Raw genomic sequence first — 25,122 nt, forward strand, 5'->3', positions numbered from 1 at the left:
TAAAACAGGGGGCGCTGACTACCAGGGGTCTCTGCTTTTCATGGCCAAAGAGGAGGCTGTTTCTTGGGCTGGGCTTGCAGGGCCGGAAGCCTTTCGCCTACAGCGGCTCACATTTCATAATATGCATTCCCAGCATCTCTGCGGCCTGGTGTTCAGGTTCACGGTTTCCTGCGGGCTTCCCGCCTCTGGCAGCGCGGCGCCCCGTCTAGCACAACTCACACAGACGCTCCCCTCCCCACCTGCCCCCCAGGAAAGTGCCATTCCAGCGCTCTGAAAGCATGTTGGGTCACTTAAACTATTATTTCTTTCCTCGACCAGCTTATTAATAATGACATTCAATCAATCAGTCCTGTCTACACATCCTTTCAGAGCAAAGGAACCATCTGGGTTTTGGGAAGGTCATCGGAGAGCACACATGAAATAACTGTTCTCTGAGCCCCTCTGTATGAATCCGGCCTCCTGCCGCCGAGCACTGAAGTTCCCCTTTTGTAGAACGTGCGTCTGCAAACAGAAATGGGCTGCATTCCACTGTGGCCAAAATCTCAGTTTCAGTGTGTGCCTGTGAGGGGTCTGGCTAAGAACCACATTCTTTGTTTTTCCTTTTTTGTCCCCTTGTATTAATTACACTAAAAAAATGCTACAATTTTCTTAGTATTTATCTTGTATCTATAAATGCACAATAATAAGAATAAAAATAGAATTGGCATAATTGTCCTTTATGTATTAAGTGATAGCAAATAATTCATAGAGAATGTCACCAAAATTCTAATCAGATTAGATTATTATTCATTGCAGCTACTGCAATATATACATATAATTTTCACTCATGTTTGCATAGACAACTTTTCAATTAGCTTTTGATTTTGACTGCTAAGCAAGAGGCAGCTAGTGATGTCCATAAATATGGAGACAATATGACAGCCACTCACTACTATGGCCAGTTCTTCAAAAAGTCTATTTACTTAGGTTTCAGGACAGTTTGGGATGCACAGAAACACTGTTTCTAGGTTTGGTTGTTTAGAAAAACCATGATCTAGCCACTAATTTCTGCTTGTTAACTCCAGCATGATTGAGCAAAAATATTGGCTTTAAGAAGAAGACAGGAGAATGGGAATGGGGACCATATGATGTGACCAGCAACCAACTCTCCATTCTGGGCTACAGGTGGTTAGAAACTGTATTTACTCACTGGCCTGGAGTTTATAAGTTGCATGACTTGCTGTTCATTGTTTGTATTAAGAACCTAATTTTAGCCTGACCTGTGGTGGCGCAGTGGATAAAGCGTCGACCTGGAAATGCTGAGGTCGCCGGTTCAAAACCCTGGGCTTGCCTGGTCAAGGCACATATGGGAGTTGATGCTTCCAGCTCCTCCCCCCTTCTCTCTCTCTGTCTCTCTCCTCTCTAAAAATGAATAAATAAAATTAAAAAAAAAAAAAAAAAAAAGAACCTAATTTTATGCCTGCACTGTGATGTGTTTTGCATAAATATCAATTTGTACCTTCACAATAACACTGTGAGCCCAGTTTCAAATTGCCGTTTAACAAATGAGAAAACTGAGGCACAGACAGGAGGAAATAACACTCACATCCTCTGACTTCCTGCTGGGTGTAGCCAGTGGGAAGCCCCGAGTGGAGATTGGAGGGAGGGGGGCGAGAGATGAAGGTGCAGACATATCCTCCTCTGACTCCCTCTACGCAAGGTTGCCCCAGACTGGCTCTATCCCTTGATTGAAGGTCACTGCTCTGCTTAAAGTGGTTTACTCAAACGTTTCTCCCACTGGGCTGTTATTCCCCCCCCCCCGAAGACATGAGGCAGTGTATCAGTTTCCCAGGGTCACCACAAGCTGGGTGGCTTAAAACAACAGAAATATATTCTCTTACAGTTTAGGAGGTCAGAAGTCTGGCATCAAGGTGTCGTCAGGGTGCGTTCCTCCTGCAGCTTCCTGGGAAGACACTGTCCCATGCTTCTCTCTTAGCTTCAGGTGGTTGCCAACAATCCATGGTGTCCCTTGGTCTGTGAACACCTCATTGCAATCTCTGCTTCCAATGGTTGCCTTCTTTGTGTCTCGGTCTCTCTGTGTCCTCTCTGTCTCTTATACGGGTACTAGTATCCTAATCCAGCAGAATCTCATCTTGATCCTTACCTCACATCTGTAAGATCCTATGTATTTCCAAATAAGGTCATGTTCTGAGGTTCCTGGGGTGGACATGAATAGGGGGTGACAGGGGCACTGTTCAACCTGTAAAAGAGGTAAAGCCCTGCTGTGGTCAGCCCAGAGTTTCTGCACTTGCTCTTATGGCTCCCTTATACCCTGCCCACATATTTGCACTTTAGCCCCTTCATAAACTTGAATTCCCTAAGTGAATTCCCTCCTTGAATTTTCCTAATTTCCCCTTGCCTTCTATTTCCCACTGCAGATCTGAGTGATGACCATTCTTTTGGTAAATTTCTTTCCTCGTATACAAACTTATACTAAAGCGAACTCATCACAGTGCCCCTCTGGGACCAGCTGCCAGGAAAATTAGCTGTAAACATATAGTGCTCAACCGTGGAAGCTCTCTTTAGCTTAAATTCCTGCTGTAATTCTCTTATCCCTTTAATGACTCTGTTATTTTGTTCTCATTTTAACATGTCTTTATAAATTATTTTAAAAGATATGAAATTGTGTAATTTAGTAAGGAAAATGCTGGTTCTTCAAGTCTTCCTTTCTCTTGCCAAATTGCTTACAGGTTAAAGGTTATCCTCAGAGGAATCGTATGCCAGCATTCATTTTTCACATTCTGGGGGATGCACATTTGGATAATCTAAAGCATTATGTATTGAATTCACACTGGCCGACATGACTGAAAGGAATGCATTAAGTAGTTTTTCCCCTGTGTGTAACTCTGAGCTTGTGTGCACTTGTGATAACCCAGCCTTTTCATGAGGCACATTTGACAGCGTAGTTCAAACGACCCACAGCATCAGGCCCAGGGACAGTAACTCTCACCCTGCCGGGTCACATCGTGGTTACATGAGGAGTTGGAGAATGCATCCTGTGGCCCTCTGGAAAATGAAGAGGAGCATTCAGGTGACAGGGCACATAACATGCACTCATTAAACAATGGTGGCTGTGACTACTGCTCCTGGTCCTCTGTCACCTGGGGATGCTGACTTCCAGCTGACACTGCACATCAGGGGATACTGCGTGGCAGAGGACTCTGCACAGCAGCTGACGGGGAACGCTTGATTCCCTCAGGGGTTGTTCTCGCTGCTCACCCCACGGCCACCAACTGCATCCACATCATGGCAGAGGGTGTCATAGGCATGTTGCTGGCCAGTCTGTAAAGGGAGCAGACACCAACCCCGCCCAGGAACAGGGGCCCACGAACAGCGGTTCAGTCCCCGCCTCCCCGACAGTGAGCAAAGAGCCTGTCTCCGTAGTCAGGACAGTCTTTCCCCCACTCCCATTTGCAGATCGCCATGGGTTTGTAAGGGGGCTTATTATTCACGGGCGATACAGAGCGTCAGGCGTGCTTTGATGGCAGAGACGGTGCAGAACTGGAAGGCGCTCAGCGGACTGGCCCTGCCAGAGGTTGGGGCTGTTTGCTTTTGGCCGCCTAGCAACGGGCGGCCACCAGCCGCTCCGCTCTGCGTCCTCACAACTCCGCTGGGCTCGGCCTTCGTTTCTGAAATGGAATTTACAGCCTCATATCTCGTGTGCCTTGTTTTTTCTTTCCTTACCCTCTACCCCCCCCCCCCCAAGGAAATTGGATCCACAAAGACAAGTCGTGTAAGCTGGAGAATTCCGAGGACTCAGAGTTGGGCCCAAGTTCACCAGGCGGGTGTTCGGCGCTGCCCTCTGGCTCACCTTTGTTTAGATAAATAATTGAGAGTGCGCCATTTACAAGGCTCAGGGGCACACGGAGGAATCTGGCGGCAGGCCCCTTAATTGAAAGCAGGAGATAACCAGCGTCCCAGCCCATCCCTCCCTAGGGATGTTAACATGGGAAATTTGTTTTCTTTGGAATGAGTGTTCTCGGGTTGCCCAAGTTAGAGGATGACACACATACGACTTTCACCATAGGAAAAAAAAAAGGCAAAACTTGCACCCCTCCCACGGGGAGAGTGTTTAGACTTTCAGGTGAGTGTGCAGACACTGGAAACATTTGATGGGCGCTGCCTCTGGGCAGGGCCTGGGCAGGGCACTACGGGCAGTGCTCTGCCAGGCTGGGGTCCTGCCAGAGGAGCGCCCAGCTGGGTGAGGAAAGGGCATAGTGAAACCTCAAGGCATCTAGCCTGGTTCTCAGTCCAGCCCCAGAGGTTCTGATTGAACTATTTTAAGGTTGGGCCTCAGCATAAGTATTTTTTCATCTTTTATTTTAAACACTTCTCTGGTAGATTTCTAGCATGCAGCCAGGATTAACCACTGGTTTATTGGTTTTGTTTTTTTCTAGATATCAGGAGACAGGCACAGGTAGTGAGTGAGAATGTGGATGTTCAGAGGAAGGAAATCCCTTCCTGGGGGGTGGGAAGTCTGAGAAGGCTTCTAGGAGGAGGAGGAAGTTGAGCAGAACCTCTGAAGAGGAGGTTAAATAGGTACGTTGGGGGTCAGGCAGGGAAGACTCTTCACACTTGAATTCAACAAGTCAAGATTTGAGGGGTTTCCTCCACACCTCAGGTTTGCCAGCACTTCGGAAACTCGCACTTTCTACGTGGCACTCACATACAGCTGCTGACCGCCGTATTCCTCGCCCGTGTCTTAGGAAGGAACACTGGCTTTCCCCACCTCTGCGTCCTGATTCAGTAGCCCTGTGTCCAGAACTCCCCGCCCCACCCGAGAGCAGCCCAGACCCTGGTCCCGTCAGCTTGACGTTCCGGCCGAGTGCCCAGGCACTCCTGAGCTCAGAAGCAGGCTCTGCTGAGGATGGCGTGAGGATTTCCATGCTGCCTTTATTTATTTATTTTTCATTCAGATCTTAATCACCAACTATTCAGAGCAAGACACTGTGCTTCTCACTTTGGGGACAGAAATCCTGGCTCTCACCCTTCTTCACAGTGTGACCTTGCGCAAGAAGCTTCAGCTGTCTGGCCCTCAGTTTCCTCACCTGCAAAATGGGGATGCTCACAACTTCCGGTTCTTCCCTGTGATGATTTGCTGAAACCACAGAAGGAGGCAGTTTCTTACCTTGTGACTCCCATAGCAAGAAGCCCCTGGCCACAGCAAGAACAGTGTTTGGAGAAACAGCCGGCAGTTCCTGCATGGGTGATTTCCCTTGGCTTGGTGGCTTCTGCTAGCAGGCATGATGGCACCAGCCTGCCCACAGGGAGAAAACAATAAACGTTGCCACTGTTCTGCTGTTTCCACTACCGCTGCTTTCGTCTTACCAAATGGTGGGCCTGGGCGGAACCTCCTGGTTAGGAAGGTGGGAAGGGGACATGGAAGGGCATCATTGGCAGCGTGCTGAGTAAAGCCAGCACCTGCTAGGGGGCTCCTTCTGGAAGCATGCTCAGGAGGCCCTGGCCAACTGGAGTTAGTCTCTGACAGCAGGAGAAGCCAACAAGCTAAAGGGAAGTCGCATCTGTGGGACCTACTGGGCCTTCTGAAGGTCCTCTCAGCTGTCAAGCTGCCTTCTTTGAGACGTGGAAATGCAGAAACTGTGGGGACAGGTGATGCCATTGTTGTCTCCCCGAGTAAGTCGCCAGTGAGAAGATGGCACTGCAGGGGTCTCCCAGGACCTGTGGGAAAGCTGGTCAGCATCCAGGCCATTGACACAATTGTGGAGTGGGGTGAGCTCGGGGGCACCAACGGGGTGGCCTCAGAGCTGAGGTGGTCTGAGTGGTTGTCCTGTTCTGCTCTGGGAGTTCTCTCTCGACTCAGAGAAGCCCCTGCTGGGGCTAAGCCCTACCCTGTAGAATGGAGTCATCTAGAAGTGGACCCTAATTTCATAACACATACTCTTTGATAGCCTTCTTCACATCTCCAAAACCCCAGAGCACCAGTTCCTGGGAAAATACTGGCCCCAAGGGGAGTCTCCGAGAGTGACTGTGGAAGAGCCCGTCTCGTCTACACCTGCGCCCCACAACCATCCCCCACCTGCTACCACAGATACACACACTTCAGTCCGTGGAGAAGTCCTGCGTGAAATGCCAGCTGCTGGTGTCCTTTATCAGCCTCAGAAAGCATCACTCGTGCCATAATACTGGAGTCTGTCCTTCATGATGCTGCCTGGAACTCCATCAAAGAGCTGCCCCTCCGAGTCAAACACCGCCCTTTGTGCAGTCGATGCTCAACAACAGTGGTTTCTTAGGGTGCCCAGGTCTGTCCCCTGGGACTGAGCGAAAGGACTCCTCTGTCACTAGACTCTCTAGCAGTGCTTTGGAGAGTATGACCAAACAACCCTAAAGCCACCGTGGCTGGTTTTCAAGGTCACGTGTCACACTTAATCACCTGGCACTGTTTGCTCTTTATCTTAAATGCCATACTTGGGATAGGGAAGAAAAACTGCTCTCTCCAACGTCTGAGAGCCACTTGGCCTTCGGTTACATCAGGAGAGAACAGATGAGAAAGCACTTCAAAGACCTGGAGGAGGGAGTCCGTTAATAATATAACAGCAGGGAGTGGTCAGGTGCGCGAGACAGTGCATCTACTTATCAGTCTTACCGCTTGTCTCTAATGGAGCTCACAGGAGGATTTCTTTCCTGCGGGAGGAAGGAACCAGGCCCTAGGGAAAGCCAAACAAGACAGGGCACTGAGGCCTGGACCCGGTGAATTATGCGTTCACATTGCCAAAGACAGCAAACTTCCATGTTTTTAAAGCAAGCTCAGGTTTATAAAACACATTTTCTTTTTTATTTTTATATAAATTTATCGGGGTGACATTGGTTAATAACACTCTATGTTTCAGATGTACACTCTCATAATACATCACCAGTGTATTGTATTGTGTGCTCGTCACCCAAAGTCTAGTCTCCTTCCGTGACCATATGTTTGATTCCCCCTTTAGCCCTCCATCCTTCCCCAACCCCCCAGGAGTGTTTGTTTGCTCATTTGTTGCTTTCTGTTTTAGGTCCCACATAAGAGTGAAATCATAGGGTTCTTGTCCGTCATCGTCTGACATATTTCACTCAGTATAATACTCTCAAGATCCATCCATGTTGTTGTAAATGGCAATATTTCATCCTTTTTGTGGCTGAGTAGTACTCCAGTGTGTGTGTGTGTGTATGTGTGATCTTTATCCAACCACCCATTGGGGCCAAGCTGGAGAGGCAAGCCTGGTAGGTAGTGAGTGTGCATGCCCCTTTTATAACGGGACCTGATACATTTTTTCTTGGGCTGGACCAATTCCAATAAACCACAATCTTTGCAGCCCCTGAAACTGCCAGTGCTGCCCCTCCCTCTTTTCTGAAAGAACACGTTATACTTGTGTTAGGACGCTTTGAATGCTCTCTTGTGTTATTCATAGCTGAGTGTACCTGTTTCTCCCACATTGCCTTCAGGATTAAATGCAAATCTTAATCATTTCCATTTCTCCTGCAACACCCAGTTTAGGGAAGAGGTGGCATCTGGAGCCCCAGCAGCCTGAGACTAATTTGTCCAGTTCGGCTACTAATTTGAACAAGTTACTTAAGTGTTCTGAGCTTCAATATCCCCATGTTTTAAAAGGGTGGTTGTGAGAGTTAAATGAAACAATCTATGGAAAAGGCTTGACTTGGCCCCTAAGTAAGCTCTCAAGTGTGTGTTGAATTAAGTCAGACTGAACGCTTCCCGTTTTTAACTAATCTGAGCTGAAACGTTTTATGTGATTCTAAAACAAATGGAAGATTCCTGCTCTTGTCTGTAAATGACCTGAAGGTGGAAATCCCACTTTTGGTGTCGAATGACTTCCTTCCTGCTGTGACTTAGACCTGAATCTTTCTCAGTTGTGCCCATTCTCCCTAAGGGTTTTAAGCACGTGAGGAATGGCTGTGCACATCATGACTAATTAACATAAGCAAGAAAATCTTAGTCTTTCCAAGTCACTAGAAGTCTAATGCTCTCCCTTAGGACTGCCTCGTGTAAGTCCCAAGTGACTGACCCATGGGCAAAATCCTGAATCAGCAAATGTATTTCCACGTTGCGTCCTGAGACACTCTGGAAATGCCTCGTTCGCACTGGGCTGAGCACCAGTGAGGCCCTCCTACAGTACAGAGAGACCTCCCTGTCCAGGCAGAGAGCACGTTTGCTTCGGATTATTAACAAAGGAGGCTCCAGACAATTATGTGTCAAGGGTCAGTATTTCACGAGACTCGAGGGCTGCGAGCACTGTTGTTATTGGAGCAAAATGAAAGCCCACATCTTCTCGGGCCCCGTTAGGCTGAGTCACCTTGCACTTCAGTAGCCCTTTGCCCATGGGTTCATTTGCTTCAGTTAGTTGAGCTTTGGGGGTGTATTAGGCTCCTGTCACTGAAACCAAAAATAAGAGCTTAAACAAAATGGAGGTTTGTTTCTCTTACACAAAACTGTCAGGGGTCCTCAGCTCACGTGGTGATAGATAGCATCGTGGACTCAGTTCCCTGTATGGTCATCTGCTCATGGCTCGGTGTGGATCTCATTGTCCAAGGTGGCTCACCACCACCTCAATTACATGCCCACTCGGGAAGTGGAGGGCATGTGATGCTTCCACTTAGGGGTGGCACTTGAAAGCTGTGTACATCACAGTCAGTTACATCCCAGTGCCAGGCTTAGTCACAAGGCTGTTCCTGGTGGGACAAGAGGCTGGGAAATGTGCCCTTTATTCTTTGTGGTTATGTACTCAGATATAATTGGGGGGGTTGTTACTGCTCAGAAAAGAGAAAGTAAATTTGGGGAAACAGCTAGCTAGCTCTCTCTGCCACAGTAATGACCCTCTGAAAGGACAGCTGTTGTGAGTCCTGTGGGGCTTCCCCTAGAGAACCAATTGGTGGATGATATTTATGACAAGGGCATGGATCGTTCACCTTTAAGCTCGGATCCATCGGGGATGCTCCCCTGTTCCACCTGGGCAGTGAGAAATTGATTTTCTTCTGTCTTAAAATAGAACATTTTCTCCTTACAAAAGTAGTATTGGATCATTCTAGAAAACTAAGGAAATACAGGCAAGCAAAAGGAAGGCAATTAAGATACGCAGAAGTGTGCAGTGTAGGCGTCACGGGAGAGGGAGAGTTGAGATTCTGAGGCTGGGCCCGCCTTTTGAAGAAGAGAGAGGCACGTGGTGACAGTGGCTGACTGTGGAGAAAGCCCCAGTGGGAGGAGAAGGTGGAGGAGCCATCAGGACACTTCCAGAAATGCCCCAGTAGCCGCTGTGAATAACTCATGCTGCTCAATTTATCGTGAATAATTCAGTGTTTGAAGATATGAATGCCATTGCAGCGTATTATTAAGAGCCATTCAGGTGTTCCTAGAATGCTTAGAAAGTTGAGGTTAGACAAAAATGAAGTCGATGATGAGGGCTTGGGGTCCCACAGTGTCACTGCAATGACCGTGGACAGCGACCTGCAGAGTAAGACACAGTTCCCAGCTATGGGTGCTTCTGAAAATTAGCAACCATGGAAATAAAGGTGAGCAGAGATTCTTCAAACATGTCTCAAAACTGGGGGAAAATCATTGCTTTATAATCCTCTCTATGACAAACCTCTATTAAACCAGTTATTTGAGGTGAAAAAAGTAAGAATGAACATCCTGCCCAATGGTACCCTAAATCCCTTAGGCTGTTTCTTAATAAATACCATATACTGGTTGCAGGCGACTTGGTCAGAAGCAGTTTGGTTGAAACCTAGGTGGTCACGTTGGTCCAGACGTAGCTCGCATCGGTTTTGGGGTTGGTTAAACAACCATGTGGGGGTTCTGTTCAAATACGTGCTCACGCATGGCTGCCCAAGCAGTTTCCACGAGAGTTTCTGAAACTATTGCCAAGCCTGGCATTAGAAATGCACCAAAACACCTGAAAATCCCTAAGGGTCCCTGTATTTATGTTATTTCCTCTATCTTCTCCTACTGCAAAATCATCACCAGCTCATTCCAGAAAACACACCCCCAGAATAAACCACGAGGAACATCTTATCCACATACGCCAACCTAATGAGTACCCAGCCTAGTCTTTGTTTTTAATGTAAAACTATCTCAACACACACACACACACACACACACACACACACACCGTATTTTTCACTCCATAAGACATACCTTTTTTTCTCCCAAAAATGGAGGGGAAAATGCCCATGCGTTCTTATAGAGCAAAAAATACAGTATTTTATTAAATATTTTAACACACCATTTGGTTCAGATTATTTTTTTCTTATTTTCCTCCTTAAAACCCTAGGTGTGTCTTATGGTCAGGTATGTCTTATGGGGTGAAAAATATGGTACATAGATACAATTTATATTTTTACAAAGAAAATACCAAACCACCTTTTCCAATTTGTTATGTTTTATTTTCCTGTTTCAGAAATGGTCGACTTTTCATCTGAAATTGGAAAAAAAGCAGCTAGCAAACAAGACAATGGGGGGTGATGAGGTAGGAAACTCATTTAGGAACGCAAAGGAGAAAATGTGTGAGAGGTGGGCTGGGGTGTCCAACAAGGGCGTGTTGCGAAAAGGAAGTCAGTCAGTCCTAGGTTCTGGTCCCCTTCTGGACTCCGGCAGCCCTCTGCAGAAGTCGTTGACCCTGGGAGTCTGAGGGACACTGCCAGGGAGATGGAGGCGCTGGCAGAAACCCCATGTGAAGGTGACTGCGCTTATGCTCAGCCCACAGCCTGGGGTTTGTCTGAATTGCCCGTGTGCTCCTGGGCCAGCTTTGAGCAAACAGAGATCCAAACATGTGTGTTTCATCACTGAGAACGGATGCAGTGCTGATGGGGGTGGAGGCCGGAGTGCCGTAGGGTTCCACTTCTCCTGCAAGATGATCTGATAGGATCATCCTTGCACAGGCGTTAGCATGGAAACAAAGATGGCCAAGATTCGGGCCCTTGTGTTGCTGCTCCGCAGGGAGTGCTGGCTGCTTCTCACTTAAAGCCCAGCCGAGGGGAAGTCAGACTGGCCTGGCAGGCCTCTGACTGCCTGACGCTCCTCCTCTGCAGCGCTCCAGGGGCCTTGAGGGTGGGGAGCCAGAGCGGGGACAGGGCAGGAAACCACGTTTCTCCCTATAGTTCCGCCTGGGATTAACGCATGCCAGCACTGAAGTACTCAGGGCTGTGCACCCTAACTCACTGAACCCTCACACCAGGCTGGTGCGGTGGGCACTATTGCTCTCCCATTTTACAGATGAGGAAATCAAGGCAGAGAACCATGAAGTCGCTTGTCTAAGGTCCCACAGCTAGAAAGCAGCAGGACCTGGATTCAAACCCAGGAGGTTCAACCTGAAAGCCCAGGGCCCTACCCACCAGCTAGTCAGCCTTTGGGGTTACATGCAATATTAATGTTTGTTCAGTGAAGAAATTATTACCGCCCACAGCCTTGAAGGGATAGATATCTTCTGGTTGTTGCCTTAGCTTTATTTAAGAATAACCACACACACCTCTTTTCCCACCTATAATTCACACCGCTAAAACCCAGATGACACCGTGACCAGGGTACTAATGGTTAGAGGACTGACTTCAATAATGTTCCTTCCTCATTTGATCGTGTTGTGTCTGTGTAATAAAATATACACAATGTAACAATTACTGTTCTAACCATTTTTAGATGTCTAGTTCAGTGACATTAAGTCCTTTCATTTGTCACACAGTTATCATCCCCATTCATCTCCAGAACTTTTTCACCTTTTCCAGATTAACACTTGGTACCCTCTACACAATAACTTCCCATCGCATTTCCCCAGCCTCCAGCAACTGCCATTCTTTCTGTGTCTGTGACTGTAACTCTTCTAGGCACCTCATATAAGTGGAATCAACCAGTATTTGTCCTTGGGTTTATCCACTTCATAGCCTGGGTCAGGACTCCCTTCCTTTCTTAAAGCTGCATAATATTCTACTGTATGTATATGGCATGCTTTGCTTTTACCCGTCATCTGATGCTGGACATTTGGGTTGTCTCCACCTTTCAGCTATTGTGAAAGATGCTGACACAAACCCATATCTGTTCAAGTCTGCTTTCAGTTCTTTTGGATATAAACCCAGAAGCGGGATTGCTGGATCCCATGGTAACTCCGCTTAATTCTTTCTGGATCCACCATACTGCTCCCCTCATTTGATCATCACCATCTGTAACTGTACACATGAAAGCCGGTTATACCTGATACCCTCCTTACAATTCTCTTAATGTTGTCATTGGTGTGGCAGTAACAAGCTTGCATGGAGATGAATAAATGGGTAAGTTTGTTTGGGTTTGTTTCAGTTTTTGGTTTATTGATTGGTGTAATAAACATCATATTCTTCCATTTTTTCTGGGCAGGAGCTGGGAGTGGGGCTGGTTTAAAGGCTAGACCCAAGCCTGCCCAGCTGGGAGGTGAGTCCTTTTATTGGGTTCTGTTCTCAGGGCATCGAGCATAAAAGGAATTCCAGTGATTCACATGAAGTTGTACAAAGTTCAGTGACACTTTGGGGAAGCAAGAAGGCTGAAAGGACGAGAGGAAGGCTTCCTCACTCCACAGAGCTTTACAGAGAAATTCAGGATCCCTTCTAGGTTCCCAGACCCTTCATAATAGCCCCGAGGAGTTCACGTGCTGAGGTCTTCCTGGCAGAAGTTCCTTATGACCCCTCTTGGGTGTACCACAGCAGGTGGAACGGCAAACATAAATTAGGCAAATCGGGCTCTACAGATTGTCAGTCTCAGCGTCTTTGGTAGTCTTCAGTCTTCATTTGGAGCTGACTAGTTGGCAATGTGAGAAAGCCACCAGCAGTTTGCCTTTAGAAGCCATCACCCAGAGAGCGTCAGTATTTTGGAATGAAATATTAAGTTGAAGGGCAACTGTGTGCGCTGGCTCTGCTCAGTTCTCCGGCTTAGGGTCCCAGTCTTAAGCTTCCTGGGTACAGTTTTCAAAATATATCTATGTATCTGCTGCCTTTTGCAGGAGTGCACAGAGGGTGTCAGGAACTGCTTGGGGTTGAGGAGTGCTGGCAGTCCACCCTCTCACCAGACTTTCAGCTCCTCCTGCTCGCTCTGCCTCTACTATCTTCAGTACCTGGCGTCTCCGGTGTCTCGGGCTTGCTCCGTGATCACCTCCTCTGCAGGCACTTAGGGTTGAAGTTGCCCCGCTCTGCAAAATCACGTCCCATCCATCCGTCCACTGGTCACGTTTGGAGTTGGAGAGGTCTCTTGAATCCATGGGATGTGAGCTTGTATTTTTATTTTGTGTTAGTTCTCATTATTTGAGATTAACCTGTGGAAGAAGACAAAAATATTACTTTCCCATCATCTTGAAATCAGAGGTTTCTCTTCCTCCCCTTTGGGAGAAAAGATGACATCAGCCATTGAATAAGAAGTGAAAGAAAGAGCCCTGGCTGGGTAGCTCAGTTGGTTAGAGCATCGGCCTGATACACCGAGGTTGTGGGTTCAATCCCTGGTCAGGGCACATACAAGAATCAGCCAGTGAGTGCATGATTGAGTGGAACAACAAACTGATCTCTCTCTTCCTTCCTCTCTCTCTAAAATCAATCAAAAATATTTTTAAAGAAGTGAAAGAGATGAGTCTTAAGATGAAGGCGTCTGAGAAGAGTGGCTTTTGTCATTTTCATAAAGCCGCACCCAGAACACTGTTCTGACCCTAAACCAGGCCCTGTGCTAGGCACCTTGATTTACCTGTATCTGGGGTGATAATCCTGGCAAGCAAATATTACCATTCATGTTTTATTCATGAGGCATCTAAAGCTCAGCGAGTCTCAGGAAGAGCCCAAGGCCACATCCTGCGCTCTTCGAAGGGCAGAGCCAGACTGTAAGCCAGGTTTGCTTGACCTTCCAGCCATTGCTTCATCTACTGCACCTAACTTGGAACCAAGAACTCTGAAGAGTGCAGTTTGTTCTCTTAAAAAAAAACTGTTCTATCTGATGCATGTCTATGCAGTTATGGAAAGGAAACCCCAAGTAAATCTTAGGAAAATTTACTGTTGCCTTAGAGCAAGTGTTAAATATTTCTTGCCTACTAACACGCTTGACCTTCTGACGCCCCTCCTAGTCCTCTGATTCTGTAGGCAGTTGTTTTCCTAAGTTCTTCTCTAGAATCTGAGCGCTAACAGCAGGCGGTCGGGTATAGTATCTCTGTTTTCTTCATTTTCTTGGTTTAGCTCATCTTTCCTAGCCCGCGCGCGCGCGCGCGCACACACACACACACACACACACACACACACGCACGCGGGCGCGGGGGTTGAAGGGATGTATTTCGGGTTGCACTATTCTTATTTATGATTTTTTTTATGTTACTACTCAGAGGCACCCAGGGGAAACTGCCACAGACTTTCCTAATTACCAGATGTCGCCTTTTCAATGTAACAGCCGTCTAATCGCCACTTCCTCTTGCCAAGAAATGAGCCAAGTATTTGCGTTTGGAAAACCGAGCTATGACACGTGAAGCGCATTAAGAAGAACGGCCTCCCAAGCCCACGGGAGCTTTCCCCATCTCAGTTTGTTTTGCTTAAAGATAAAAACCAACCACACAGCCACGTTTGTAGTTGGGTCTAACAAGTGCTTGCAAAACGAGAATTCACTTGGGCTGCCTCGACTTCATTCTACGTAAATTAGGTTCTAAGTCGTCTTTGACTCGGTAAAACACGTGTAGCCAGTGTTTGTTTTCTTTTATACTTTGGCATATTTCATTGCTTATTTGAAACAGTGATTTATGATAGGTGGGTGTTCAACATGCAAAATAATGCTGCCACCCCCAGGAATTCTGGGGGAGATGGGGGGGTGCAGAGAAGTCTCAGACCTCCTTCCCTGGAGCAGAGACAGGACATTAGGTATGCAGTTAAGAGAAAAGCAGCCATGAGGAAGTTAATTCTTAGCTGAGAAGGTATTTAAATGAAACGTGCCCATCCTTAGGCTCAAATCTGCTCCTGACAGGCTTTTTGAAAACATATCAAATCACTGAATTCTCACTTAATTTAAAAAAAGGGGGGGGGAGGGCAAAGGACAGGTTACTTTTGACTCCATTGTTTGGATAATCCCAAGCCCTTGCAATGCTAAAAAAGGTCAGAACGCCCAAGTTTCATGTCTTAGATGCGGAAAGAGAGATTGTAAGAATTGCATCTGTTTGCATGAACTTTCAAAATGCCATCACACGTTTCTCAGGCTATAGCCTGGATATGCCATTTAAGTAGGAACAGCCGAACAGAACCATATGTTTAAATGTGGTGGTATCATTGAGACCTATCAAAAACACATGCCTTTTCCCTTCTGTCCCTCCATCTAATTTTCTCATGAATCACTCGAGTTTCAGACCATTTGAACTCTTTTCCTCTCCTAATTTTCAGACCACTGCTTTCCCTCTTATAATTTTTTGTCAGAAAGCCTTGTGTAAATAACCATAAAATCGTTATGAACGCTCTGTTAAACCAGTTTTCTTTTTGGTTGTTCAGAACTTGGACTTTCTTAAACCACAGAGAACTAGGCAGAGTTTAAGTTTCATGGAGTATAAAGGTAGATCCTCTATCTCTGTTAGAAATAGTAATTCTCATAAATTTATACCCTATGGGCTTCTTTTGTCATATAAAATGAAAATTCAGCTGGAGACAGTAGTAGACTACGTCTAATGAGAAAACTCTGGACGTTGTCACACATATCAGTACATTTTATATATGAATAAACATAATATGCATTATGAATAAACATATATACATTAAATATATATATAGTGGGTGGACAAGTACAGGTAGACAAATGGGTCATTTGCAGGGCAGGAATACCCTTAACTATTTCACTCAAGTCCGTTTTGGGAGTATCCCAAATGCACTGTGTTTTTATAGTGGAAGCCCATTTGTTATGTTTTTGAAGTAATATTATCACAGCTGGGCTTGTGTTGCAGGGAGGAAGGAGGATGGATTTCTGAACCCCACTCGGCCTCAGAATCTTCTGCCAGATATGATGTTTACAAGTTGTATACATATTTTCATAAATCTTATGTAAAACTTCTATAGGATGGATTGAATAAAATGTTTATAAAATTTACAGGTTTTAGGAAGAGATTGCTGGAGTCTCTCTTTCACCTGGCAGGTGGTAATCCGCCCAGCCGACCAAGGCACAAGAACTGATATGACCAACAATATAGTTCAATTGTACTAATTTGCAAAAGTAGAAAACAATGCTGTTAAATTTTTATTTATTTATTTTTTACTGCAACGTGATGGGTAAAAGACACTTAAGTGTATCAAATTATTCAGCAACAGGAGGTCTTGTCTGATCTGGCTGAAGGTTCTGACCATTTGACAAAGGTGGGCACTTGCTTTAGTTCCCGCCTTTGATTATTTCTGATAATAATAACAATAGTAATAGGAAATTACCCTTTGTGGGTCCCTTGTTCAAAATGTCCACTCTCCTCCTCAGTGTGTCTGCCCTGATTTACTCCCCAGAATGCTCAGGGAGTTGTTGGACTCTGTTTTGTCTGGAGGGTGTAGTTGTTATCAGCAGAGGGGAAGGTCTGTTGGGAGCTCACAACTCCAGGCCAGAGCTGGGATCCTTCCAGAGGAGATTTACATTCAGAGCTGATGGCACCGTTTCTCTAGCGCAGGCAGAGGCAGAGGACTTGGATATTTATGTTAGTAATTGCCTGTTTGCTGTTATTTTTAACCTTAGGGAATTTAGGTCCCTTCTGGTTCTTTACATGGTACAGGCATAAAAAAAAGCACTCCGTCAGGAGTTAGAATGCCTGGGTTTCCGTCCCAATCTTATATTAAAATTAGCAATTATTATGCTATCATTATCCACTGATTATTATACTTAGCTAGTTGTTATTATAATTAGCAAGTCATGTGACTCCTCAGGGTGTAGGATGAAAGGTTCTTCCATGCTTATATCCTGCAGACCTGTAATTATCCAATATAAGTATCTTGAAATCTCTGAGTTAATTCCCTTCATAGAATTCAAAGGATTCATTTAATGTATTATGTGGTAAGGATATTCCGCTATTAGATCTAGTCATGTAATACTGACAGTTTTTTTCCTTTCTGTCTCAGATTTCCTTTAAAATGCTCCCCTTGACTTTCCTTTTTTCCTGGGCACAAGTTATTTCATTCAAAAGCAATAACTGAAAAGAAGTTTTTTAATCTAACATATCTAACATATCCCATTTAAAATGCATTTTTGTTTGTCTCTTAGGAAAAAGTGCTGCAAAGGCTATAAATTTGTTCTTGGACAGTGTATCCCAGAAGGTACGTAATAGAAAAGATTATGTCTTCTCACCCTATTGATTACTGATCATCAGATGTCAACAAAGTTCAGATGAACCTGGAATGTATGTGTGCTATTTATCTGCGCGCACGTGTGTGTGTGTGAGTGTGTGTGTGTGTGTGTGTGTGTGTGTGTGTGTAATTTCTATTTGGGAGAATTAAATTCTCCTAATACCAATTTGGTTGCATGTAGCAGGTTATAGCCAAATCATTACACAACATATATATATACATACATTGAGTAATTCTCTCATCAGCAAATTTCACACAGAGTACAACCGCCTGCCCCTACCCCTCTACCTGCTTTTCATGTGTTCAACTTGAAGCCCCCTTGCATGACCAGCAGCAGGCCCTGTACATGGCCCAGCCCTGAAGAGACAGAGACCCACCTGCAAGGCACTCACCCTCAAGCTCAGTAGACAGGACCTGGATGGGGCAGCGTCAGAGAGACCTGGCCTCACATTAATTGTGGCCCCATGTTGCCTTAGTGAAGTCCATTCAGACATCTATAACAAAACTACCATAGCCCGGGCAGCTTAGATAGCAAACATTTGTTTCTCATGGTGGGAAAGGCTGGGAAGTTCAAGATCCAGTGCTAAAAGATCCAGTACCTGGGGGGAGCTTCCTGGTTCATGCGCAGCTGCCTTCTTGCTGGGTCCTCCCGTGGCAGAAGGGGCAAAGGCATATGATAGGATCTCTATTACAAGGTCATTGATATACTACACCTCCCAAATCACCTCCGAATCACCTCCCAAAGCCCCACCTACCACCATCACATGGGGTTAGGATCTCAACACATGGATGTCAGGAGAACGCAAACATTCAACCCATCACACACATCCTACTAGCTATGACCTTGGGCAAGTTACTTTCTAAACCTTAGTTTTTGCAGGAAAGTATAAGTACTTGACTCATACAGTTGTTTTAAGAATCACCACATAAAAAGTACTTGGAACAGAGGCTGGTTCTTATTAAGTCTCAGTGACAGTGGTCACTGTTACTAATGATGACTGAATTAGGTGTGCTAGAGGTCTCCGGTGCAGCAGGTGCTCAGGGGGCACCCAGCACAGAGGACCAGGGTGGTCAGAGATATTCTCTGGAAGGAGGGGAGACGAGCTAGGTTATCTAGGAAGGCTGCCCAGAACATAGACAAGCAGGAGGCAGAGGCTGCAAGGGACTCCAGTACGGACACAGAAAACCCTGAGAACCATTTGAAGAACATGAGGTTAGCTTCCCTGGGGCTGCGGACAGGTGGGTGGTGTGAAATGGTGTTCTTCGCTGGTGCCCAAGACGCCAGGTATCTGGAGGATCTGAGCCCAGGTAAGCTCATTCATGCTGTGTTATCTCATGGAGAGCAATATTTTTAATCAGTTAGAAACAAATAAAATAAATAAATAGAAAAAAACCACAATTTTTTTATCAGTGAAAAATAAACGAACCCCTCCTGTTGACTGCTCTCTTTGGTGGAAGGATGGCAGAGCCCATGAATCCATAGCCGTGACCCCTGAGAACGCTGTGTTGGGGAGGGGCTGTAGGAAATCTCATCTCCAGTGACGGTTTGGTCTTGGGTCTCTGCAAGACTGAATTTCTCGCTGCCAGCCAATTCCAATGGTTAGAACTTAGTGGAAAAAACCACAGGGGTCCAGATAACTGCATTCTTTAATAAGCCAGCATTTTGCAGTCACCAGCTGTCTTTTATATTTCAATGTGACAGCTACTGTAACAAAATTAAGTTTAGGCCAATCAACTTGAGATCCCGGCCAAAGACCATGCCCAAAGTAATTAAAAACACATTACAGGGATACCGCATATTTAGGAGTTTCTTTAAATGTTAGTTATTGTGGTTTCAAACATCTAGGCCTAAAACCAGCCTCCCTCGCCCTGACGTGGGGCCCCAGCACCGGTGATGGATGTGGCCTGGCACTGACCACCAGAAAGCGGTCTCAGGGGCTGAGAGCTGCCCTCCCGTGACGTCTCTGCTCTGTTGCTTTCACTAGAACAGAACTTTCACAAGTTCGTCTCAATCTGTGGGAATAAATCAGCATTTGTTTGTCTTTTACTAGAGCTATCTTTAATCATAAAGGTTTCCATTGCCCAAAAATGCCAAGGGTTAATGTAGGATCCCAGAAAAGATGGTGTATTAGTTTGGATTCTGGACAGAGAGAAGCGCTTTTAAGGAACTGGTAGACAGAATTGGTGAGGCTGGCCACTCCAAAGCCTGCAGAGCAGGCCAGCAGGCTGGAGACCGGGAGAGAGTTCACGTTCGATCCAACGGCCCTCTGCTGACAGAATTCCCTCGTTAGCAGGGGAGGTCCCATCATTTTTCTGCTAAAGCCTTTGCCTGATGGGATGGGGCCCACCGTCACTGTGGAGGGTGATCGGCTGTAGTTGAAGTCCACTGATTTAAATGCTAAGCTCCTCTAAAGAAACGTTTCTCAGCAGAAACATCTGAAACAATGTTTAACCAAATACCTGGGTAGTGTGGTCTAGCCAAGTTGGCACATAAAATTAACCATCATAGATAGTAAAAAGAGACTAGAATTTATTTTAAAATATGCTAAATAAAGAGTAGGAGCTGTAATTAAAAGTGTTCTTGCCTCACATTTTGCTTATGGGCCAGATCTGTTTTATGGGAACACAGTCATACCCATTAATCTAAGTGTTGTCTGTGGCTGCTTTTGTCCTACAACAGCAGAGTTGAGTAGCTGCAACAAAGGCCTGCAAAGCTCAAAATATTAACTGGCCATATATTTGTGCCCCTCCCCCATTCTCTGTTATCTTAATTGACCAGGTGACAGGGAGACCTGATTTGTTCTAGTTCAACAATTACTAGTTGAGTTACTCTGGGGACACAGCCCCTGCCGGATACCCAAACAAGTGTACAAACTAGAAATTTAAAAAGCAGAAGAACAGGTAGAGCTTTCACTGTGTGTGCTAATGCATCAATCCTGTGTAATCTCATAAAAGCACCACAAAGTCGGTATTGTTGTTGCCCCATTTTATAGGTAAGGAAACTGAGGCTTAAGGAACCCGAGATCACAGAGGTAGCAGCAGAGTTGGGAGGTCTGGCTCTATCTAGAGCCTGCACTCCTCACATAATGTGGTGCGTTCCTCGGACAGGGCCTGGCACAGAGTTGGTAAGCCATCACCATGTGGGAGCCCCTGAGCACGACGGAACACATTGGACCAGGAACACACACTTTTGGGCAAAGCAGGCCTGGAGCCTCCCTCGTAGGGAGAAGCCTTTATCCAGGGCAGCTTTCCAGGTCATCATGAGAATGGCATGGGCCTTGTCACCTGGACCCCGCCCACCGCCAGGGCTGCCGGCCCCCATTGCACCTTCATGCGGGGCTCCTGCCGCATCCAGGGATAGTCCACCTGTTAGCACTGGGGAAGATAGCGCGGTGCTTATTGAGATGCTGGATCTAGTCGGCAAGTAAATGTTCAGCCTGAGCACCTGGCTTAGAGCCAGGTCCCTTCAGAGGCTCGTTAAGTAGCAGGATGTAAGGACATAAGGACAGAGAGAGGGAGATGTTCTAAGTTTTTAGCAGTAATAGACCACCTCACCCCAGTTTGCACAGGCTTAGGGCTGGAACGAGAACTCTAGCCATTAGACCGTCCGTCCCCAGCCCCTTCTCAGCATGTAGAATCAACTGTCCTGGCATGTACACCTACCACACGCACATGTGCACACACAAACTCACACACGTCTCCATTCCGAAGCCTCCCTCACGCTCCTCAGAGGGGGCCTGACTCCCAGCCCTGCTCCCCACGTTACAAAGACAATGCCCATCACCAGGGCTGTTCTTTAGTGTTCAACTGGAAAGAACTCCCTATTTCTGCAGCAGTAGGTTAAAAAAAAAAAAAAGGCGCAGGTAGCACTGCAGAGCCACGTGCCACGTCTGGCCATCTAGAGTGCCTTTGCTCTTGGGATGAATGACAAAGACTGAAGGATGAGGAGGGGACCCCAGGGGAAAATCTTGTGAAGTTTGCTTGTACCCACTGTAAAACCCACATGTAACCGGTCACACGTCACTATATCCCTGGAGCAGAGTGCAGCCTAGAAAGCCTGTTCTAAACCACAGCCAGGTGACCCACCACTACCTCAGGAACGACTGTGACTGATGTGAGCTCACACTTTCCTTTTTCAGATTATGACGTGTGTGCTGAGGCCCCCTGTGAACAGCAGTGCACAGATAACTTCGGCCGCGTGCTGTGTACTTGTTACCCGGGATACCGGTATGACCGTGACAGACATCGGAGGCGCGAGAAGCCCTACTGCCTGGGTGTGTTGGCGATGCGTGCGTTTCCCAGCTCCTGGGGCTGGGCCGCGCTCGCACGGGGCTGTGCAGCGCACACTCTTCCTCCAGGGGACCCGCTCACGGGACCCGCCTTGATCGTTGATTCCTGCCCTTACCTCCCGATACTTGTTGGATATAGTGTGTTGACATTATCCTTAGGGCATCAATTTTCAACCGGTGTGCTGCAAGAATTTTTAAAACATGCAGTACCTAATGATTTAGTCAGGGGCACTGACCTCTTCTCCTTTAATTGTCAAATTAAAAAAAAAAAAAAGACAACAGCCAACACAACAATAACCTTCTGGTGTAAATGAATCAAAATTATATCCTGCCTGACCTGTGGTGGCGCAGTGGATAAAACGTCGACCTGGAAATGCTGAGGTCGCCGGTTCGAAACCCTGGGCTTGCCTGGTCAAGGCACATATGGGAGTTGATGCTTCCAGCTCCTCCCCCTTCTCTCTCTATGTTTCTCTCTCTCCCTCTCTCTCTCTCTCCTCTCTAAAAATGAATAAATAAAATTTTTAAAAAAAAACCTTAAAAAAATATATATCCTTTTTTTTTTGTCAGATTGGCAAAATAAAAACACATATTTTTGGTGTGCCGCAGAATTATAGTAATTAGTTTATATGTGCCATGAAATGACCAAGGTTGGAAATCACTGTCCTAGGGTATCCCTGCCCTTCACCCCAGTTAGTGAAGCAAACGAGGGCCAGGACTTCTTCACGGAGTTGGTAGCAGGCAGGGCTTAATGGGCAGTGTGATGCATGAGCCGGAGAAGAGAACAGAATCCAAGCTACATAGGAGACTGGAACAGAAAGTAAGTGTGCAGAAATGTAAACACCAACACGGGACTAGGCCTTCTCCCAGAACTAGGAGAGGCTAGAGGGGGAGTGACCAGGTGGCCGCGTGGCAGGCAGGGTGGGATGAGTCGGAGGGGGCTGACGCCGGCCACCTGGGCTGCAGCCGAGCCAAGCCAGCACTGCCCATCGCCACGGGCCTGCTCCCTTCCCCAGGCCTGCAGCAGGTTGACATGTGTTTCAAAGCGGGTCAGTCTGGGCTAACCTGTCTCAGAAACATCTGGGGTCTCTCTTTAAAAAAGCAGATCCTGGCCTCTCCCCACCCCAGACTCTGAGGGTCGGTTCGGAAGTCCGCCTTTATACAAAGGTCCCTAGTGACTTATATGCTCCATCAGGTTCGAGGATTGGCTGGAGGGTGAACTGAGGAGACTGGGCCGGGGGCCCGGGGGAAGTACAGGGGGTGTGATGAGCAGCCCTCCTCTGTTCCGGCAGGGGCTCTGGAGAGCTCCATTGAAAACAAGTTCTAGCTCTTAGGTCCCCTGGCTCCTCCCCAGGGGACCAGGGAAGGGGTCCTATGCTGACACGTGGAGCGAGTGGGGGACCCACGGCCTCTCCTGCAGAAAGCATGGTACTCCCCTCTGTACTCCTGAGGTCCCAGGCCCAAGGGCTCTTGTTTGGGGGATGGTCCCCTGTTTGCATTTGGCGATCAGCAACACCAGCTTTCTGCTAAGAGTTCTACCCATTTCTCTCTCTCCTTTCAACCTCATCATCCCTCCTCTGGACACAGAGGCAGCTTCAAGCTTGGTGTAGGGCAGGGCCACGTGGAGAGAGGTGGTCAGCCTGTGGCACTGCAGGGGAGACATCTTCCAGCTGCGACATTGTGGTCTGCAGGTGATGTAGTAGGTACCACCAGGGAAACCTCCGAATGACGAGACTTCCCTTGGCAGGCCCTGCTGGATGCAGGTCCCGTGTGCACAGTCTGGGGCTGTGTGTCCTGGCTCCCAGTCACTGCCACCCATGTCTTTACCAATGAACAGGAACCAGATTTGGTCCTCCCTCTCCTCTTCCTGGTGGGAAACAGTTTTGTTTCTACCTCACTAGTTGGGGAGCAAGTCTGTGATGTGCCCGGTTCACGTGGGCTCTTACTGGTTACTTGTGTGGTGTTCTCACGGCACATTTCCACAGCTCACGAGGAGTCCATTTGGGTCATTGATGAGGCCGAAATTTCCTGGGGAGAACTCTCTTCGTTAGACCCATTATGACTATTTTCTTTTATGAGAAGTGGCTTTTGTCAGGTACCATCGTGTCTCTTACTGCGAAAGAGCCCTTCCTAAATGACCTTGGGTCACCACGTGCTATTGGAACCACAGCCAACCGTAAAGGGAACATAAACCCCTCAGCACACTGGGGTCCTTGCAGAAAACCGTTTCTATACTGCTCGCCTTTCCAAGTGCGTCACCATTTTCTTGCCCTACGGAGTGCTTCGTCATCACGTCTCACGGGCGAGACCTATAAGAGCTAGCAGGGCCGGCACCAACCATCTGACAGGGTAGTGGCGGAGCCATACCGGGAACCCCAGCCCTGACCTGCTGTTTGTAACCGTGGAGACACTGCCTGAAGTGCTCCTGTCACTCCAGTGTCTAGCTTCCTACTGTGTCCCAGGCTTCTTGGATGTGTCCCAGGAGTTGTGGCAACATGTGCTTTGCAGACAGTAACAGAAGGGCCAAGCTTTGTGTCGCCTGTTGTGTTGAAAGTGAATTCTTGGAGACTGAGTGTTTCTCTGCGTTTGGTTTGAACCCAGATATCGACGAGTGTGCCACCAGCAATGAGACCCTGTGTGCACACGTCTGCATCAACACCGTGGGCAGCTACCGCTGTGAATGCCGGGAAGGCTACATCCAGGAGGACGACGGGAGGACATGCACCAAGGCCGACAAGTACCCGAATGACACCGGTGAGCAGAGCAAGTTCAGTTATTCCCCTGACTGGGTGGGGGATGGATGCGTGGGTGATGGGTGGATGGGGGGGTAAGTGGGTGGGTGGGTAGACCGGTATGAGGAAGGGGCATGTATGTGAATAATAAGTGGGACCTGGGTAAGAGGAGGTAGGACTCAAGTTCAAGCCTCTTCTAAAGAGAGCTGGTGAGAGGACTGCCTGATAGCAGCAGGGGTTGAGAACTGGTGTGCATTGGAGGAAGCTCTCCACCAACCAGACGTGGTATGCTCATGGATAAGTGAGTAAAGCTTAGGTACCTACTTAGACCAAAGTAGGATAAGCAAAGAAGAGGCCCAAAACACTGTCTTCTCTCAAAGAAAATGGGCTGAACATAGACACGAAGCATTTCCATGTAAGGCAACGGTCTACATCAGTGCTGCTCAGAGTATGGTCCATGGCCCTGTGCCTGCGATGAACTATTTATTCAGTTCATGACGAGATAGAAACAGTAGTTAAGAATGTTTAGAAATCTCTATTCCCATTTGACAGAGATATTGTGTCTACATCCAAAGATTTCTGCTGGTGTTTTATGCCTTATTTTTTTTCTGGTAATTTATTTTAATTGTATTTTGCAAATACAGTCACAATGAAGTGGAATGTTTTCTAAAGATGGCCTTTCTTCACAGAGTTGGAGAAATTGATAGTCTATCAGCCAGATTGCGCTGAGATGTCTGATTGCTCAGGGACATGACCAGCTTGCATAGTGGGTTACTTCCTTA

General features: G+C 47.0%; 1 protein-coding gene across 1 annotated transcript in view; it reads left to right on the forward strand.

Moving 5' to 3' along the window:
• The window catches only part of CCBE1 (collagen and calcium binding EGF domains 1), a 178,508-nt gene that overhangs the window by 134,218 nt on the left and 19,168 nt on the right, over positions 1–25,122 (forward strand). Inside the window, exons 3-5 of the mRNA XM_066353046.1 lie at positions 17,240–17,292; positions 21,462–21,596; positions 24,210–24,362. Of these exons, the coding sequence (XP_066209143.1) occupies positions 17,240–17,292; positions 21,462–21,596; positions 24,210–24,362 (341 nt within the window). The remainder of the gene's footprint in view (positions 1–17,239; positions 17,293–21,461; positions 21,597–24,209; positions 24,363–25,122) is intronic.

Source organism: Saccopteryx leptura, chromosome 11 (genome assembly GCF_036850995.1).
Source record: "Saccopteryx leptura isolate mSacLep1 chromosome 11, mSacLep1_pri_phased_curated, whole genome shotgun sequence".
Taxonomy (NCBI): Eukaryota; Metazoa; Chordata; class Mammalia; order Chiroptera; family Emballonuridae; genus Saccopteryx; species Saccopteryx leptura.